General features: G+C 30.9%; 1 protein-coding gene across 1 annotated transcript; it reads right to left on the reverse strand.

Moving 5' to 3' along the window:
- Window positions 1–663: 663 nt before the first annotated feature.
- Window positions 664–17734, reverse strand: LOC148302471 (uncharacterized). The gene is made up of 7 exons (XM_088271566.1): window positions 17622–17734; window positions 15653–15917; window positions 13706–13948; window positions 10734–11006; window positions 2879–3064; window positions 1709–1960; window positions 664–983 (listed from the first exon to the last, which is right to left on the reverse strand). The coding sequence occupies exons 1-7, from the start codon at window positions 17679–17681 to the stop codon at window positions 664–666; spliced, it is 1599 nt and encodes a 532-aa protein (XP_088127692.1). The 5' UTR covers window positions 17682–17734.
- Between the last annotated feature and the right edge of the window lie 3451 nt (window positions 17735–21185).

Here is a 21185-nt window from a genome sequence, read left to right on the forward strand (position 1 = left end):
CTTCATGTACAGAAAACAAATATGTACATTGGCTAGTGATATTGACAAAATGTTTGATACCATATATAGCCGATTGCAATCAGAGGGTAGATAGTACTTGAACATTAAAAAAAACATAAATTACAAATAAATATATATAAAAAACATAAATTAAAAATCATCATCTTTGATGAGATGTCAAAAAATAATATGAAAATAACTCCTGTAATTGGAGATAATCCAGATTTTGTGAACAAGTATTTGGACACACTCAAAATGTTGTAAATAAATTAAAAAAATGGTAATAAGGAGGGCAAATGAAAAAGGGAGTTTAAGGAAGGGAGTAGAGGGAAAAACTAAGGGAGGAGGGTTGATGGGTTGAGTTAGGATTCTAAAGATAAATATTAATGTCTCAGACGTTTCTTAAAAGTTATTTGAGAATGTGCATTTTTTACAAGGAGAGGTAATTCATTCCATAGTCTGGTCGCTTGGACAGAGAAAGAATTACTGAAGAATGATGTGTTATGGCGAGGAATGGAAAGTGGTCATTCTTGGGAAGAACGAAGTGATAGACCATGATAGAAAATATTCTTCTTCATCTATTTTGAGATGTCAAAAAATAATAAAGAATATATTAATATTGATAAAAATATTTATTCTGTAATGAAAAGGCATTCAAATGTATTAGTTGGTGCCAAACACTTTGTACCAAGGGCGTTCAGGTTGGGTACCTTCCTCCCCTAGACCATATAACTCTGATCCGTTTGTCCTGAAGTAGAATGTTCCACGAGATGTAGGGGATGTTCCATATCCCAGGTATTCTCTCTCATTGTAGATACAGTCTCCTCTCTGGAAGCTCTCCCAGTCGGAGCACTTTACAGCAATGAAATTTTCAGGGTACAGCACGGATTCAGCAAAATATCTCCAAGCTCTCTGGTGATCGCTCATATAATCGTGTGCGCCTTTCTGGTGTAATCCTCCGTTAGGATAGAAGTCCACGTGTCCTGTGAAATGCGTAAGTCAAATTATAAACATGACAGGAGGGTTTCCTGCGCCTAATATTTTATCTTCCATATGCTATACTAATGTTTGCTACATTGATGCGAATGTTGGTATTATTAATAACATCTGAATCAAACTCATAGCTCGTTTAATTTTCAATTATAAAAAAAATTACCATGTATCACCTTCTCGCACGGAACTAAAATGGCTTAACTTCAACCAGAGCATAAATCTTTAATCTCTCAAGCTACTTTATAATATTCTTCATAACCCAAATGCACCTAAATATATTTCTGAAAACTTTATATATTTCTATATATCCTCCTCATTTCAAGAACGTCATAAATCAAAAAACCTGATTTTTCAAGAGATCGTTTTTATTTTAAAAAATATAACACAATGTACTAAAAATAAATATCGAGGCACTTATTGAATTTTTTACTGTGCAATAGATCTGTTAGGTAAAACCTGAAGGTTTTTTCTACATTTAAAAAGTATTTAGTATAGTATTTAAAAAAATAAATAAACAATATCTTTTCTTAAAAATGCAAAAACAACACCTTCTGCCCTGTAGCGGGTAAATATTAAGTTGAAAAATATGCTGCTTTAGCTGGGATATCGTACATTTTCTGGGCATTCCGAAAACACGCACAACTGAAAATTGGCGATTTTTGATATATGACGTTCTTGAAAGGAGTGATCGATATACCAAAGAGTTTTTACCAACCTCCCGTTGCAGCGTGACCAATGCTTCCCATTCCTGAGTGGACAATATCCACAAAATCGGCGTCTGTATCAGAGGACAAATGTTCGGAGGAAATATTGGAGAAACATATAGCACTCGGATCCAATCCAGTAATCCTGCCTATTTTAACACTTGATGGACCAGATAGAGAATTAAAGGTCTTTGCGGCATATGCAGTAATAAAAACTCCAGCACTTGTCCCAACCATATGAATGTCTTTTGGATCAAGCCCAGCTGAAACCAATCAAGAAGCATACAATAAAGATAAAGTATAGCGTGTTTTTTTCTTCTTCTACTTCTTTTCCAGTTTACTACCAGTTTTTCAAGAAAAACTGGTAGTAACAGGTACAGTTGAAGGCAAGCGGGCAAGAGGACGGTCTCCAACAAGATGGACAGACCAAATAAAGGAATTAACCGGATCCTCGCTAAACGCTGCCATCAAGTTGGCCCAGGACCGGGAAGAATGGAGAGGACTTGTGCACCAAGTGCCTGACATTCCAGAAGACCACGACGCTCAGCATTGAGCAAGAAGATGAAGAAGAAGAAGACTTCTTTTCCCATGTTCGCTCCCTAGGTGGAGCATATGGCCAACATGAGACGTCTCCAAGTCACTCTGTCACGCGCCATCTCCTTGGCTTTCCTCCCAAGTCAGTCCGGCGTCTCGAAGTTCCGCTGAGTGTAGTCGGTGAATGGTCGTCAGCGGCCTTCCGGGGCGCCGGAATCCTCGGGGTCGGAAGAAGAGACATGAGGGGGTTGATGCTCTCAGGTGGCATTCTAAGGACATGTCCCAACCATGTCCACCTTCTTCTCTTCAAGACTTTCAGTATGAGGGGCTGTTGAATTCTTCTCCTCACATCGTCATTCCTGACGAAGTCATACCACTTTATACCCAGTATTCGCCTCAGGCACCTATTTACAAAACATGCTAGTTTCTTGCTTTTTGTATGTTTGTGTTTTTTTAGAGGTTTAAAAATTCAAATTTCCCGCAATAAATTGATGGTGGCACCCGCCGTGTGGCATGTTGCTCCATCTTGTTGAAACTACAGCTCTGTCACATGAATGCCTTAGGTAGGCATTTAAGGTTCCACTGTATTCGCCATTGCGTATAAGGGTACATTACAAATCAGAGTACATCGCATATTAGATACTCACCATTTACAAAGTTGACCAACTGTCTTCCAAGTTCTTCGCCAATAAAACGGACGTATGTCGTTGACCTCATAAAGTCGTTCGTGAGTAAAGCTGCATGATCCATATATATGACATTACGTCCTCCTCTCTTAAGAAATGCTCTAGGAAACAGCCTGTAGTATATGCGCGTATGCTCGGCGTCTAGTCCTGGGATGATGATAACCGTTGATATGTTCCGGTTGAAATTTGGATCCAAGAGCAGTGAAGTGCCATTTGTAAAATCGTATTTCGTCTGCAAAAATGTCTTTGATAAATATATATTCTAAATTGCTCAATTTAGAATTTCGACAATTTGTCCGCCTCCGTAATGTAATGGTCTGCACGCTCGGCTACTGTTCTGGAGGTCCCGGGTTCGATTCCCAGGAGGAGGGGGGAATTTAATAAATAAAAGTGATTTTTTTCACTCTAATATTTATTCTATATTGCCCTGGACTGGTACCTGAAACGGAGGGCTGATATATTTCACCTTTTCCTCATGTGTTTGCAATCAAGGTAACACTGCGTTTATATGATGCAGTGCCCTATGCACCGTTGGGATGCGATAAGGTTTTTTTTATTGCTCAAAAAACGCTTTCTCAAATCAACCATGGACTGCTCCTGTGAATTCCATCATGAAGTAACATGAGCTTGATGATATATCTATGAGTTCCAAATTTTTTTTCACTTTAAACACGTGTAACATCCACCATTCTACCCATGATTGACAACCACCCTACTAAAAATTTTGGTACTCCTAACGATACATCATTGAGTTCACAAAAGACGTCTATTGTTGGATAGAGAAAGGTTTTTTTTAATAGAGTACTTTCTGCTAACGCCATTTACATATTTTATTATACATGTACATACATAGGCGTCTCCCAGTATATAAAACAATCCAGGTTCGGATCTTACATAAATCTAAATAAATAGTTCTTTGCTATCTAAAACCTTCCACAAAACAACTATAGATGGTTTCCATGAATTCAAGCATAAAATTACTTGAGATTGATGATAATTTATATTTCCACAAATTGACTAGTATGGTTGCTACTAATGGGTAGAATGCTGAATGTTAGCCATAAGCCATGTAAATACCCAGACTTCTACATTTTTCTCCATCTTTGTTGAGGTGGCTAAAAATAAGGTAAATTTGGATATCAAAAATGTAAAAATGAGAAAACTAAGATTTGCGAACAAATATTTCGATGCACTAAAGATGATGTTTTTTCAACTCGTTGTTGGCCAGTGTAACTGTAGGCGTCTAGCTACACCGTCAAATTGGCAGCGCCGACAAATCGCTCACTCCTTTCAAGAACGTCGTAAATCAAAAAACCTGATTTTTCAGGAGAACGTTTTAAAGTTTAAAAATATAACACAATTTATTAAAAATATATATCAAGCGACTTATTAAACTTTTTACTGTGCAACAGATCTTTTTAGGTATAACCTGAAGGTTTGTTCTCCATTTGAAAAATATGAAGTATATTTAAAAAAAAAAATTATACAATACTTTTTCTTTAAAATGCAAAAACAACATTTTCTGCCCTGTAGCGGGTAAATATTAAGTTATAAATATGCCTCTTTTGCTGGGATATAGTACATTTTCAGGGCATTCCGAAAACATGCACAATTGAAAATTGACGATTTTTGATTTATGACGTTCTTGAAAGGAGTGAGCGAAATACGAACCATGACGAATTCGCAACGGAGATTCCCGAACGAAATCAACGTGGAATATAACCAATACGTGGAAAAATAAACTTACTTGTTTTCCTTGTATGAGGAAATTAAGTGTTATTAGAGAATAATTAGGTTGCATCTTCGTATTCACAATTTGGTCGTATTGGAGGTTAAAAATTTCTTTAACTTTCTCACCTAGAAAAGAAAAAAACTAGTTTTACTGGGAAATTATCACTATTTCTTAAAATCTATTGTGACACTGTTTCGATGCATTCCGTATCATTTTCAAACACCGTATGTGAAGTTAAGTCTTAATTGTGTGTCCTTGGGACTTTGAAGGTTGAAGGGGTTTTTTTGAAAAACAATAAATATTCATCTTCAAACCCTTATCCGCACCCCAATTGTGCATAGGGCACTACACCATATAAACGAAGTTTTATCTTGATAGTTAACACATGAAGGAAAGGAGATCAGCCCTCCGCTTTAGTTACCAGTCCAGGCTAATATTGAATAAATATTAGGGTGAAAATTTAATATTTATTTGATCCCCACCTGGGAATCGAACTCGGGACCTCCAGTACGGTAGCCGAGCGTGCTGACCGTAAAACTATGGAGGCGTACAAAATAAATTCCTTCTTATATTTCTAATTTAATTTTGTTTATGTACAAGGATTTATAGCATAAACAGATTATACATCTTAAAAATGATAGTACCTAAATGTGTAAAAAATAATAAATGAAAAAGGTGGATCCCTAAAAACAAAACTATAAATACAATAGATTAAATATCTTGTTTTGAATATTGAAAGCATTAACTTTGTGGATCATATTGATATCCTTTTTTGAGAAATAAAAACACTTTGTTTTTTGATCCACTCACATTTTTATTAACAACCAACTAGTTTCGGCAATAACCTGTTGCCCTCTTCAGGGTTTAATTTATGACTAAACATTTATAAAAGAAACAGTGTACAAGTTATTTGGTTTCAATAGGGATAGGGCTGGGGGTATCTTGGATCAATTAAGTATCTTGTAATTAAATATCTTGGATCAATTAAGATAGGTCCATTTATTTTCTGCAGTGTGATGATTAGTCAGTTAGTATTAAATATGTATATGTTTATTTAAATTAAATTCTTCGAGATAAAATAAGGAACACTAGGATAAGAGAAATATGTGAGATCAAAGATATCGTTAGGTGGGGAAGGCAACGTAGGAGACAATGATATGCGCATGTGAGGAGAATGGAACCATCCAGACTCCACCACATTGCATTGCACGGCCAACGCTTAGGTAGATGACACTTGGGCGGAGAGATGTCATTAGGTATGGTGTCATATGGATAAATACAGAAATAATAGATTAGAAATTCAAGCTTACAATTTGAGAATGTAAAGAAGTCGTATATACTTTTTGATTCACCCTCTAGAACCAGAAAACAGCTTAAAACCGTGAACATAGCCCTCTTCATGTTTCACCTGTAAAAAAAATATTTTCATGTTAAGTGATTCATAAAATGGTGTATAAGTTTGGGTGATCAATTTTGTTCTACCTCGTAGAGTTAAATTTATTCGTTAAAATATATTCACATACACATACACACATACAGTAAAATTCGATATAACGGACCGCTATTTAACAAACTTCGAATAAGAAGCACATAGAACAGAGAAACAGATTTATGAGGCGAACGTTGTTGGAAATAGAGTAGAGGAAGACCGAGGAAAACTTGGCATTATCAAGTATGTCACACACATGAAAGCAGTCAGATCAAAAGCCGGAATAATGGTAGGGGGATATGTATGAGGAGATGCATATGAAATTGGCGAGGATTGTTTACAAAGACAGAGTGGTGTTATGTTCTATTCTCTCTGCCTACCCCAGCGGAGAAACGGCGTGATGGTTAATAGAAAATAAAATTCTAAAAATATAATTAAACGTAAGTTATTATTTTTAGCGTAGAATGTAACGTCATCATACTTAGTTATTTTAACTGCAAGGTAGACCAATATTAATGTTTTAAAATCACTTTTGTCTTGTTTTGGTAGATTAATATCAAGGTTTTAGTTTCACTTTTCTTATTTTGGTAGACCAATATCAAGGTTTTAGTATCACTTTTCTTATTTTGGTAGACCAATATCAAGGTTTTAGTATCACTTTTCTTATTTTGGTAGACCAATATCAAGGTTTTAGTATAACTTTTCTTATTTTGGTAGACCAATATCAAGGTTTTAGTATCACTTTTCTTATTTTGGTAGACCAATATCAAGGTTTTAGTTTCACTTTTCTTATTTTGGTAAACCAATATCAATGTTTTAGTATGACTTCTTATTTTCGTTGGCCAATTTCAAGGTTTTAGTATCACCTTTGTCTGGAAATTCGAGTCGAGTTTTTGACTCGAATTACGAACAGACGTTAAGTTAGGATGGAGCCAGGAAGAAAAATATTATGTTATTGGGTTTTTTGTACATTTGAAATTATTCATTGTAAGATTATATATTTAGATGAGTGCCCTTTGAAACCATTTTCTGTTGATTTATAATTCAATGTCTCTTCTTGCAATATTTACATTTATGTAAATTTATGATCTTTATTAGATCTTTAACAACAATAAAATCAACGTGCCCTACGTAAAGTGCTCTAACTACATTTTTGACAATTTCGAGATATTAAGTGTACGTCATCAACTGACCGTTATCTACACATATAAACAAAAAAATATATAAATATATAAAATAAATTACGCCTAGTTTTCAGGCGTATAAGACGCTATCTATATCAAATTTTCGAAATTAACTGAACTCCTAAAACGCTAACTTCTTTTGAAAAGGCAAAAAGTTTTGAAACGATTTATCACATAATTTTATCGTGTTTTTGAATGCATAATACTATTTTATTTATTGTTTCGGCATTCGGTAAGACATGTTACAATAATTAAAGAAAACACTTCGTTTTTTACCACTTGAGTTTTATTATAGACTACATGTTTCAGAAGTTAAACATCCATCATTCAGGTCTATATAATAACTAAAATATAAAATATAAAATTGTTATATAAATAAGGAGAGGGGAAAGTAAGGGGAAGGGGTTAGTCAAGTAACGGAGTTTGAAAACAAAGGAAAAATTGAAAGCAATGGCGAAGAATTTTGAAACAATATATTATTTAATAAATTATTATTACAATTCAGGTTTTTTTGTATTTCTAAATTTTCAAGATAATTCATAATTTGGTCTTTATATGGAACAAGGTGTAATAATTTTAATTTATGAGAGTGAAATGAGTTTAACTTCTGAAACATGTAGTCTATAATAAAACTCAAGTGGTAAAAAACTAAGTGTTTTCTTTAATTATTGCATAATACTAGTTTAGAATTTCAGATAAAATCGTTATTAATAAAAAAAAATGTCTAAAAAATTTCTAAGCTCTCTCCTGTAAAGTAACAGATTTACAGATAGAGTACTTTACGTAGGGGCCGTCGAAATATATGCTATCCTTGTCGTAAAACCTTTGAACAATAATTTTAAACATTTCCTGTATTTTCAACGTTTTCACGGATATGGTAGTCACCTTGACATAAGCTCTCGTATATATTGTTTATTTTCCTCCTCAAATAACGCATTGAATAAAATGTTTTAAAAATAAATATCAAGCCACTTATTGAACTTTTTACTACGAAACAGATCTTTTTAGGTTACACGTGGTGGTTTCTTCTCCATTTGAAAAATATTTAGTATGGATCAGCGGACGGCTGATCACCTTTCCTTCATGTATTGACGATCAAGATTACATTGCGTTTGTATAATGCAGTGCCCTATGCACCATTGGGGTGCGGATAAGGGTTTGAAGAAATAATGTATTCGCTTACATTTGATCATTTTTACGTTATTTTAGATTTTCTTTCATAGGTACTGTTATATTACATAATATTTATTGATTTGGCATTAACTTTGTGAAATAACTCGATAATTCAATACACAAATGAAAAACTTTTTAATGACCACATGTATGTAAATGTATTAATGTAAACACGACAAGTATTGAGAACTACAGATGTAGTTCTCAATACTTGTCGTGTTTACATTAATACATTAACAAGCGAAAAAACATGCAGTTTGTATTTTGTTGATGAGAACATTTGTAAATGTCGAAACGTAATTAATAAACTCAAAAACAAAAAAATGTATACATTATTTTTCAAGTTTTTTTTAATGTTTATTAGTTCAAGGTAAATAAAATAAAATCTTAAATTCTGAAAACAAATCATATAAAAAATATATGATTATTTTGAAACAAAGAAATGATGGTTTATTCCTTATATTCTTCGTTTATTTAAAATAAAAATAACGTTTTGCTTTTTTTACTATTTTTATTTTGATAATCGTTTTATAGCGAGCAGTACATTTCATTAGGACCACTTCTTCACAAATCTGAGTTTCTCATATTTTAACATCTTAACAAAGATGAAGAAGAATATGGAATCTGGGTATTTACAGGGCTTATAACCTGTTATGGGCTGATTAAGTGATCACTTTACACACGTGCAATATTCACCATCCTACCCATGATTGAAAAATGTTAAAAGAAACCCAGTTTTCTGAACAAAGTTTTTGACACGCCAAGAAATGTTGTGAATAAAATAATTGGTTAAATTATAAGCTGTATAAAAAAAATAATTCATGTTTTCAGGCGTCTCCCAGTGTATAAAATAAACCAGTTAGGATATTGAATACATCTAAAGAAAAGGGTCTCTGCTTAATAAAAGCTTTCTTAAACCAACCAAAGATGGCTGCCGTAAACGTGGAACATTAAGCGTTATAAAATTCACGGTGTAAGTATGTATAAGTCCCAAGAATTTGAGTAGTGTGGTTATCAAACATGGTTAAAATGGTGAACGTACCACGCGTGTAATGTGATTTCTTAACCAGCCTATGACAAGCCTTGTTAATATTATACCTAATATAAGACCATATTTATTTATTTATTTTTTAAAACATATTACATACATATGTCACATATCGCTCGCTCCTTTCAACAACGCCAAATATCAAAAAACTTGACTTTTCAGGAGATCGTTTTTAAAGTTTAAATATAAAATAAAATGTATTAAAAATAAATATCTAGCCACTTTTTGAAATTTTACTGTGTAACATATCTTTTTAGGTAAAACTTGAGTGTTTTTTGTCCATTTGAAAAATATTTAGTAAATAAAAAAAAAATTAAACAATACCTTTCCTTCAAAATGCAAAAACAACACTTCCCTGTACCGGGTAAATATTGAGTTAAAAATATGCCGCGTTTGCTGGGATATAGTATATTTTTTGGGCATTCTGCACAACTGAAAATTGACGATTTTTAAAATATGACTTTGGTGAAAGGAGTGAGCGATATTAGTTGCAAAATTTTAATTTTTAGTCAGTTTTCAAGTCTTCTTCTAATAAAGGTAAAGAATAACATTATTTTTTGACAACTCATCAAAGATGAATCAACGGGGCTGACGACCGTCATAGGCTGGTTTAAGTGATCACTTTACACACGTGTAACATTCACCAATTCTACCCATTATTGACAAACACACTACTCAAATTCTTGGAAGTTCTATATATATGAACCAATTTAGAAACCTTGTTCTTGGATCACTACTTCACTTGAGACATCATTGGTGAGATGTAAAAAAGCTCTTTTACTAAGCAGAAACTCTTATATTAGTATGTGAGGTCCGAATCCTGGATTATAATCACACACATGAGAAACGCCAGAAAATATCATTTTCTTTTTTATTATTTAAGCTTATAATTTGATCAGATAATTTATTTACAACATTTTGAATGTGTCCAAATACTTGTTCACAAAATCGGGATTATCTACAATTACAGGAGTTATTTTTATGTTATTTTTTGTCAAAAAATAAAATGAATATAACTCCTGTAATTGGGTATAATCCAGATTTTGTGAACAAGTATTTGGACACATTCAAAACGTTGTAAGTTAAGAATAATGTTTCGAGGAAACAAATGAGAAAATATAACTAATCCTAAAAATAATATCTTTCTATATTTCTCTTCATCCGTGTTGAGATGTCAAACTGTAAGAATAATTTTTAATTATAGTCGGTGGAGAGAAATTTTTTGTACCAAACGCTTCCGGGTCTTGTACCTTCCTCCCCTAGACCAAATAACTCTGATCCATTGGTCCTGAAGTAGAATGATCCACGAGATGTAGGGGATGTTTCATATCCCATGTATTCTTTGTCGTTGTAGGTGCAGTCCCCTGTCTGAAAGGTCTCCCAGTCAGGACACCTGACTCCTATGAAGCTTCTTGGGTACAGCAAGGATTCGGCGAAATATCTCCAAGCTCTCTGGTGATCACCCAAGTAGGTATTTGAACCAATCTGTTCGACCCCTCCATTAGGATAGAAGTCCACGTGACCTAAAGAAGTATTAAGGGTTGTTTTAATTTCTCCATCATTTGATAGGATTATTATGGGTTTAAGTCAAGAAGAAAAAAATTGTGATTTGTCAGGATCTGTAATAGAATGTCGATGAAAATAGTTGCTGCATCATTCGGGTGTTTTTTTTTATGTAAGGTCGGCTGTCCAAACTCAAAACACAGTAAGGGACTTTTTTTGTAGTACGTTTTTTTTGCATTTTTTGACTAAGTAGACTACTTATTTTATTTATTGTTTCGGCATTAACTTTGTGGTAAGACATGTTACAATGATTAAAGAAAACACTTGTTTTTTACCACTTGAGTTTTATTATAGACTACATGTTTCAGAAGTTAAACTTCCATCATTCAGGTCTGTATAATAACTAAAAAATAAAATATAAAATTTTTCTATAAATAAGGAGAGGGGAAAGTAAGGGGAAGGGGTTAGTCAAGGGGCGGAGTTTGGAAACAAAGGAAAAATGGAAAGCAAAGGTGAAGAATTTTGAAACAATATATTATTTATTCTACTTAGTCCAAAAATGCAAATAAAACGTACTACAAAAAAATGTCCCTTACTGTGTTTTAAGTTCGGACAGCCGAGGTGCTGCATTGAGTTTTTTTATTGTTTGAGTTGCATGTATTATTTATCTAGCTTATTATGTACAAGGTTTATAGATCGTTTAGTTAATTTTTGCTTATTATAACTTTTTTTTAAATGTTTTAACTTTAGTATGTGTTAGGAACAGGAGGAATAATCTAGTGTGGGCCTATCAGGAACTTCTCAGCATTTGCCCATTACTGGGAGAAAACCACTTTCAACTCTTCAGTAGAAGCCGGACTGTTGACTGTCGTCAGCAGACCTTCCGTTCCACTAGAAGAGGGTTCGGCATTTTGTGTCCTAGCTTGGCTTATAGTACCAATATCCTTCACTATTTTTATCATGTTTGAAATTGTGTTGTTGTCTTCCTATGTTGTGGTTGGGATTTTGTGGTAGGTTGTGAGTTAGTGTTGTTTTTTCCACCACTTGTTAGAAAAGTGATAGGTTTGTCTCAAGAAGAAAAAAATCGCAACTTGTGAAAGGGAATGATGAGTGGGAAATGCGAAAGCTGAACATTATCTGCAAATGCCTTGGCACTTTTCATAATTTCCTTATCATCCATTGTTTACTTCGTGTAATACCACTTTTATAAACACTTATTCGTGACTACCGGTTTCGAAAAATCATTCCATCATAAAATCATTAACTATTACCACTCTATAGGCCAGACATTCTGGCCCGTATGATTCTAGTAGGCAGCTCCGTAGGCCACAATGTCTGGCCCGGCGCAGGTATAACTTTAATCACTGATTTCTTCCATCACCCAAGTATATTCTACCAAAAAATATTTCATATAAAAACAGTTAATCTGAATTAACATGGTCATAGGGTTGCCAGACAAAGTGTCTCAAAATAAGGGAACCAAAATATTCATTTTGGTAATGGTAGAAAAACGTAGCATTTTTTTTATCAGAGTAGCTGATCAGTTATGAGAAAAAATGGTCACAGTGGAAAGGGTTAAATTAAAATTATTTATATTTGAAATTTGTATAAAAATAAAATTTTGAAAGCGAGAAAGAAGACAAATGAATCACAATGGGAATATTTTTAAAAGTGGTCTCGAAGTTAAATTTATTCGCTTATTTATTATAAGTTAGTCTTTATTGATTGCTTTACTTTTTTCTAGATTATCTAAATAAAGACCAGTTTTATTTACATGTAAAATTTCTTATTTATTATTATTAAGGCACCTTACATGTTCTTGAACAATGGATGAAAAGGAGATTATTTATTACCATACCACAAAGTCATCAATGCTTTAAACATACAAAGAGTTCCAACCCTTATGTATGGAAGCGAAGCATGGTGGTGGCAAAAGAAGGATTAAAGCAGACTAAATGCAGTCGAAATGCAATCCCTCAGACTAATGTGTGGCAAAACGATGATCGATAGATAAAATTAGGAAATAATACAAGACGGAAATAATATAAGCATTATCAATAAAATTAAACAATGGTGTGTTGAGATGGTTTAGATATGTGGAACGTATGAGTGAGGAAAGAACGGTAAAAAAAAATTATGAGGCGAATGTATTTGAAAAAAGAAGCAAAGTAAGACCGAGGAAAACTTGGCACAATCAAGCATGTCAAATACTTGAAAGAGGCCGGGTCAGGAGTCGTTATAATCGTCGGGTATGTATGAGGAGATGTATGAACGTGGAAGAGGCGAAGAATGTTTGCAAGGACAGAGTGGTGTGGCGTTCGATTCTCTCTGCCTACCCCTGCTTGGAAGCGGCGTGATGGTTAGTTAGTTAGTAAATACACATACATTTATCGGACAAGGAAGTTATTTTACAAAATGAAAACCCTGAAAAAGCGCTTATATTTATATTTTAAAATAATAGATAAAATATCGAACATCCATCTTTTTTATATAAATAAACGATGGATGTTTCATTTCAAGTTTAGACACCTGTAAAATAAACGCAGGAAATATGTTTTTATTATCATTACCAAAAAACCAAACTTAATTTATCAACAAATGCACTAAGGCCACTTATTGCGTCTAGTTTTAAATGTACTTTTCATCATATTTGCGAAGGCAGAGTGGTGTGGCGTTTTAGTCTATTTGCCTACGGTTAGTTAGTTAGGTAGTTACATACCTTTGATTCGATCATGTCCAATTGCTCCCATTCCTACATGAACGATGTCGACAAACTCAGCATCCGAATCAGAGGGCAAGTTGGATGAGGTGTTAAAGAAACATGGACCGGGAGGATCAAGTAATGTCATCCTGCCTAATTTTTTAGCAGCAGATAGGGAATTGAATGCTTTCCCTGCAAACGAAGCGATGATTGCTCCAGCGCTGGTACCAACTACATGAATGTTTTTCGGGTCGATACCGGCTGAAATTAAATTTAAAAATGAAAAATAAACAACTATTTTAACTTATTTATTGTTTTTTTAATAGATTTATATTATCCACTGACACTTCGTGATGGAATTGCATTTTTAATTTATTATTAGATTAAAACCAATATTTTTAGCTTTTCCACTTTTTTATTTGACCAGCGACCGGGTTTCGTCGTTACCGACATCATCAGACTGGACCAGTCTGATGATGTCGGTAACGACGAAACCCGGTCGCTGGTCAAATAAAAAAGTGGAAAAGCTAAAAATATTGGTTTTAATCTAATAATAAATTATTTATTGTATTGCAGACAGATGGTAGAATTCCATCTTCATTTTTTGGGTAATATATCAAAAAATAAACAAGGTTACTGAATTGATTTCTACTTTTATTTTCATATGTATGACAATATGTGACGCGTTTTGTCTTATTTATTTTTATGTCGTTCTTAAGACATTATCAAACAATCAAGATTATTAGCGTTTGTCGGAGTGATTGATAATGCACTATGCTGAATGTTTGATAATGTTTTTTTTTGTTTTTTTGTTTAATCTCTGAATGTTTTTTAATAGTTTTATAACATAAATGTGGAATTGTTTAAATGGCTTATTTTTTTAACGTAACTATTTTTTGTTAATGTAATGTTTATTACTGTTAATGTTAACTATTGTTTTGTATCATTTTTATATGTAAGCTGTACAATTCCCGAATAAATAAAATAAATAAATAAATAAAATAATACTCGTATCTTAATAAGACGAAACCGCGTCACATATTATCAATATTCAATTCAATAACCTTGTTTAATTTTGGATATATTACTTCAAAAAATACTTTTTAAACACATTTTTTTGCAAAATTTTGAGTGTGTCCAAATACTTGTTCACAAATCTGGATTATGTTCAATTTTTAGAGTTATTTTCCGTTCTATTATTTTTTTAACATCTCAACTCTGATAAAGAAGGATATGGAAGTCTGGTCATTTACGGGGCTTACGACCTTTATAGGCTGGTTTAAGTGTTTACTTTACACACGTGTACCCAAGAACACTAATCATTTTATTGGAGAATTGGTGAGATGAAAAAGCTTTTTTATTGAGCAGAAACACTTTTATTTGTATCCGAATCATAATCACATATACGAGAAACGCCAGAAAATATCCTTTCCATTTTATTATTTTAGCTTATAATTTGACCAAAAAAATATTTACAGCATTTTAAGTGTGTCAATATAATATAAAAAATGACTCTTATGATTGGAGACAATCCAAATTCGTGAACAAGTATTTGGACATACTTAAAATTTTGTTTTATCATATGAATTAATTATTCTAATATTATTTCGAGAAATAAAAATACTTTGTGTTCTGATCCACTCACATTTTTATTAACCAACTAGTTTCGGCAACAACCTGTCGCCCTCTTCAGGGTTTCATTTATTACTCTGAAACCCTGAAGAGGGCAACAGGTTGTTGCCGAAACTAGTTGGTTTAAAAAAATGTGAGTGGATCAGAACACAAAGTATTTTTATTTCTCGAAATAATATATTAATATGATCCACGAAGTTAATGCTTTCAATATTCAAAACATAATTATTCTAACTTTATAAGTTATACTTTATATTTTAACTATGTAATATGTTTTGTTTTAAATGGCTACGGCTGTTAATAAAAGAGAAATAAATAAAATAAAATACTCACCGTTTACAAAGTTGAAGAGCTGTCTTCCGAGTTCTTCGCCAAAGAATTGATAATACGTCATAGATAATAAGTTGGTTTTGAACATATGGTGATCCATGTAAATGACGTTTCTCCCTCCCGCCAAGATGAAGGCTCTCGGAAAATAGTTGTAGAATAAAAATGTGTGATTGGCGTTACCCCCAGATACCAGAACAACTATGGGGAGATTTGTATTGTAATTTGGATCCTTCAGTATAGCTGTTGCATTCGTCAACACGTATTGGGTCTGTAAAATACTCAAAAAACTTTAAAATCATAGATTAACCAAATATATCTGCGAGTACATTCTAGTCAACCCTTTTTTTAAAATTTATTTATTTAATATAGTTACATTTTTAAGTACAACATAATACAATTTCTAAACATATATATGTATAATTATTAAAGAAAACACTTGTTTTTTACCACATGAGTTTTATTATAGACTACATGTTTCAGAAGTTAAACTTCCATCATTCAGGTCTGTATAATAACTAAAAAATAAAATATAAAATTGTTCCATATAAAGGCCAAATTATGAATTATCTTGAAAATTTAGAAATCCGAAAAAACCTAAATTCTAATAATAATTTATTAAATAATATATTGTTTCAAAATTCTTAATAGATGTCTCTAGTGAAGTTCTAGTGATTCATGAACAAGGTTTCTAAATTGGTTCATATATATGGAACTTCCAAGAATTTGAGTTGTGTGGTTGTCAATAATGGGTAGAATTGGTGAATGTTACACGTGTGTAAAGTGATCACTCAAACCAGCCTATGACGGTCGTAAGCCCCGTAAATGCCCAGACTTCCATATTCTTCTTCATCTTTGATGAGATGTCAAAAAATAATATGAAAATAACTCCTGTAATTGGAGATAATCCAGATTATGTGAACAAGTATTTGGACACACTCAAAATGTTGTAAATAAAATATTTATATATATGGCTAACTTATAGTTTTAGATTCGCTGTGCCTCTCCAATAAAGAGACTGGGCTCTTGTGCTTGGAGAGGGACTTACACTCAAGGTTTAATGATTTATATAATTAATGGTAAAATAGTATTTTTTATATTTTTTTCAAGATTTAAGTATATGTAATGGCCATTATTTTTTTTTCTTAAGAATTTTTATATCTTCTAATTTTTAAATTTCTTTTGGGAGTTCATGCACTAAAATTTTCAACATAGACATGCGTTACGAGCCGAGGTTAAGCAATAGAATTAGACATATACATAAATGAATCAACTTATATACTCGTAGGATGAAAAGAGTGGGCGGGGTTCGCATTGGATACTGACAAATCGTGCTTAACCGACGTTGAATCAAACAATGGACTATGAGTAAAATTTATTTGGTTGTTAGTTAGAGGAATATAATTTTTATGTGCTTTCCTATATTGAAAAAATCTTTATTATTGAGTTTAAACCCTTTATTTTAAGTGTTTAATATTTTTACTCCCGTGTCTTATTTGAGTAAAATAATATTGAGTAAAAATGTCGTAATACTGAATAAATAATTTATTGCTCACAGGCCAAAATATTACCAATGGCTTGCTTTGGCGGAAAAAAAAATATTAAGCCCCGATCAATGATCTTAAAATGAATCTTTAGGGAACTTTTACTCTTCACCCCGAAAACAATAGACGGTAATATGACGTTTACCTGGGAAGTTAGTAGAAAAATCATTTTTATAATGGTATTAAATTTACTATGTTTTACTATAGAAAAAAGAAGGTATTGCTTTTTTATAAAAAATGAGCTGATTGTATAATTATTTCATTTATTAGGAATTCCGATGATGTAAACTATCACTTTGGTTTATTAAAATGAAAAGTGTTTATTGTAAATTTACAGGCTCTTAAAAGGAATACCATGGATTGGGGGACATCCCTGTATATATGTGATTATTTTAGTAAGATTGTGTGCGTGTGTGTAAAAAAAAACTCACCCGACTTTCCGGTGTGAGAAGTTCAAGCCTTATTAGGGACACATTTGGTTCCATTTCCATATCTTTAACTTGATTGTACCGTAAATTTAGAAGTTCCTTCGCTTGCTCACCTAGGGATATATTTTGAAATTTAAGGAAGTTCGGATGATTTTTTGAACTTTTCTTGAACATTCAAATACCACAAAATTCAACAAAATTTAACTTATAAATATTTATTAAATGTATCGATAAATGTTTATATATATATATATATTTATATATATATATATATATATATATATATATATATATATATATATATATATATATATATATAAATATATATATATATATATATATATATATATATATATATATATATATATATATATATATATATATATATATATATATATATATATATATAAATAAATATATATATATATATATATATATATATATATATATATATATATATATATATATATATATATATATATAAATATATATATATATATATATATATATATATATATATAATATATATATATATATATATATATATATATATATATATATATATATATATATATATATATATATATATATATATATATATATATATATATATATATATATATATATATATATATATATATATATATATATATATATATATATATATATATATATATATATATATATATATATATATATATATATATATATATATATATATATATATATATATATATATATATATATATATATATATATATATATATATATATATATGTATATATATGTATATTTATATATGTATATATATATATGTATATATATATATATATATATGTATATATATATGCATGTATGCATGTATATGTACGTGAATGTGTGTATGTTTATAAATACATTCTTATTTTTGATCTTCTAGCGTAGAGAAAAAAATCCTTTAACCACTCTCATTTATTCCTCTCATTTTCTTCTCCTACCTACAATTTTTTTATACCATACCCTTACCCTTTTACTCCCTTCCTCACACACACACACTGCCACTCTTTTATTTTATTTTTTATTTCTTAATGTTTAATAAATGTGGGATTGTGTAATTGGCTTTATTTTTAACAATCTATTTTTTTTATATACTTTTTTAAATAAAAAGCTCTACAATTCCCGAAAAAAAAGTCTGGACCAGGGGTTGCAAAAAGGCTTAAAAAAAATTGAGGAGCCAATTTTAATTTTACTTAAATTCATAATTTAGCAATTAATAATAATTAACAACTTATAAATATCCAAGTAAACGATTTTTCTAAAAGTCCGATATTAAATATGCTTCAAACCACTCAAAATTCCTGATCCCTTTTACTGTGACTGCTAATCAACACAAAAAAATGCCACTGATATCTACCCAAGCTCTTTGGCCTAACAAAATATTTTTAATTTTGTTAAGTAGATAGTGTTTTAGTATTAATCAGTCTTGATAAAGAAGCGGTTAGTTCCGAAACCGGTGGATATTATAATTAAATTGTAATAAAATATTCAATGTGATTTTAAAACAAAGATATATTTTAATTCAAATCACGTAATTTAATTCATTGAATATTTGAAAGAACCTTCAAGTGTTTTTTAGGTAACAGATTTTTAATCAGATTTTTTGGTAAAAAAAATTCTACATAAATGTATAAATCAGCGTAAAAAAGATTCGGATTACGCCATCTTCTATTAAAATAAACAGTTTTATTATGGATCTCTGTTAATCGAAAAATATTTAATTTTTTTATCATTATTCAATACGGTGAAAAAACTTTTTAAATAATTTTTATTTATTTGCCAAACGTTTCTTCTCGAAATCTTAAAATTAAAAACGCAGTTCTCTCCAACAAAGAGACTAAGTTTTTGTACTTGGAGACGGACTTGCACGTATTATTTACATACAATACAATACAATTTTTTTATCAAAAAATAAAAAAAACTGTTTTTTTACAACGAATTATGTATTTTACTACGCATTTTTAGTTTATTTATTAAGTGAATAAAACTTAAGTACATATGTATTTAAAAGTCGCTTATTTATTTTATACACAGAATAATTTAAAATTATGTATTATAATTATTTATTCAGTATAACCCTAGACTTGAAGCAAAGGGCTGATCACCTTTTTTATGTGTTAATGATCAAGATAACACTACGATTATGTGATGCAGTGCCTATGCATCATTAGGGTGCGGATAAGGGTTTGAGGAAGATATTAAAAAAATATATAGTAATACGTTTAATTTTTTTTTTTTTTTGTATTTGAAAAATAATTCCCACATAAATTGCTTATATAGCCACGTGTAGCTTGCGAGTCACAGATTGCCGACCTTTGGTCTAAGCCTATTAAAAAATTAGGAAATATATTTTGCCGAATAAGAATATATTTTACCTGTAAATAAGTCATAAAACATACATTAGCATTTTTTTATATCGAACAAACGTGATCATTGACTATTTGATTTCTTACTTAAAAGATTTAAACTTGGGAGCATAATAATATATAATATAATGACTTGTTAAAAATAACTATGTAAATTATTTTCTTGCCAAGCAAAAGTGACTTAAATGGCCCTCCTGAACATTTTACGTTTTGTTAGTTAATCACTTTCTCCTGTACGACTACGATATATGAAAACATTTTTTTTTACTTTGGGTAATATTTTAAATTAAAGTTTTACTTGGTAACTACCCCTTTTCCATAAAGCTATAGTGACACAAGAATCAGAGAACATGAATTATGTTTGAGAAAAAGTCATTTTTCAGAATTCGAAAACTATTTAATAGATAATGATCACACATATAACAATGATAACGTAGAAATCCTTTAAATTATTTTTACAGAAATTCATAAACTGCAACGTTTAGGAACAATAGAAAATCATAAAAATAAAAATAATTATGCACCCGGAACTACAAATTTGACAATGACTACAGCCTCCCCCCTATTTTCTTTTTTAATACTGACAAAAAAATAAACAGCTCTTACCCCCTCTTCAACCCTTAACGCCCCAAGGACACGACTCTAAAATTTAGACTTGCCTAACATACGGTGTTTGAAAATGATGCGGAATACAAAGAAACACGTATAACAATATATTTTAAGAAAAAGTTGTATTCACCAAGAAAAACTTTAATTAAAAATTGAATTATATATTCATAAAAAACTCAAAAAATAATATAACATAAAATAAAAATAAAAAGTGTAAAAAATAATAGAATCTGGTGAAAAACTAAATGAAATAAAAAAAACATTTTTTTTTTTTTAAATACGACATACAAATTGAATTAAAATAAAATATATATAACATAACTCCTTCCATGTTTGTTACCACTTTTATTTTTAGTATTTTTTTATCTTGTTTTTTGTAACTTGTTATCTTCAGGGATGGATATGCTATTCAATCTGTATTTGCAAACAGTCTTCGCCTCTTCCATATTCATGCATCTCCTCATACATACCCGTCGTAAGAATATAAAGGAAAAATACAATTGTAATACTTACACATATTATATGTAATAAGAGAATAATAATTGAATTTTGGTCG

The sequence above is a fragment of the Brachycentrus maculatus genome, unplaced genomic scaffold, assembly GCF_059751285.1.
Source record: "Brachycentrus maculatus isolate JH-2025_06_01 unplaced genomic scaffold, ASM5975128v1 h1tg000450l, whole genome shotgun sequence".
In the NCBI taxonomy this organism is placed as follows: domain Eukaryota; kingdom Metazoa; phylum Arthropoda; class Insecta; order Trichoptera; family Brachycentridae; genus Brachycentrus; species Brachycentrus maculatus.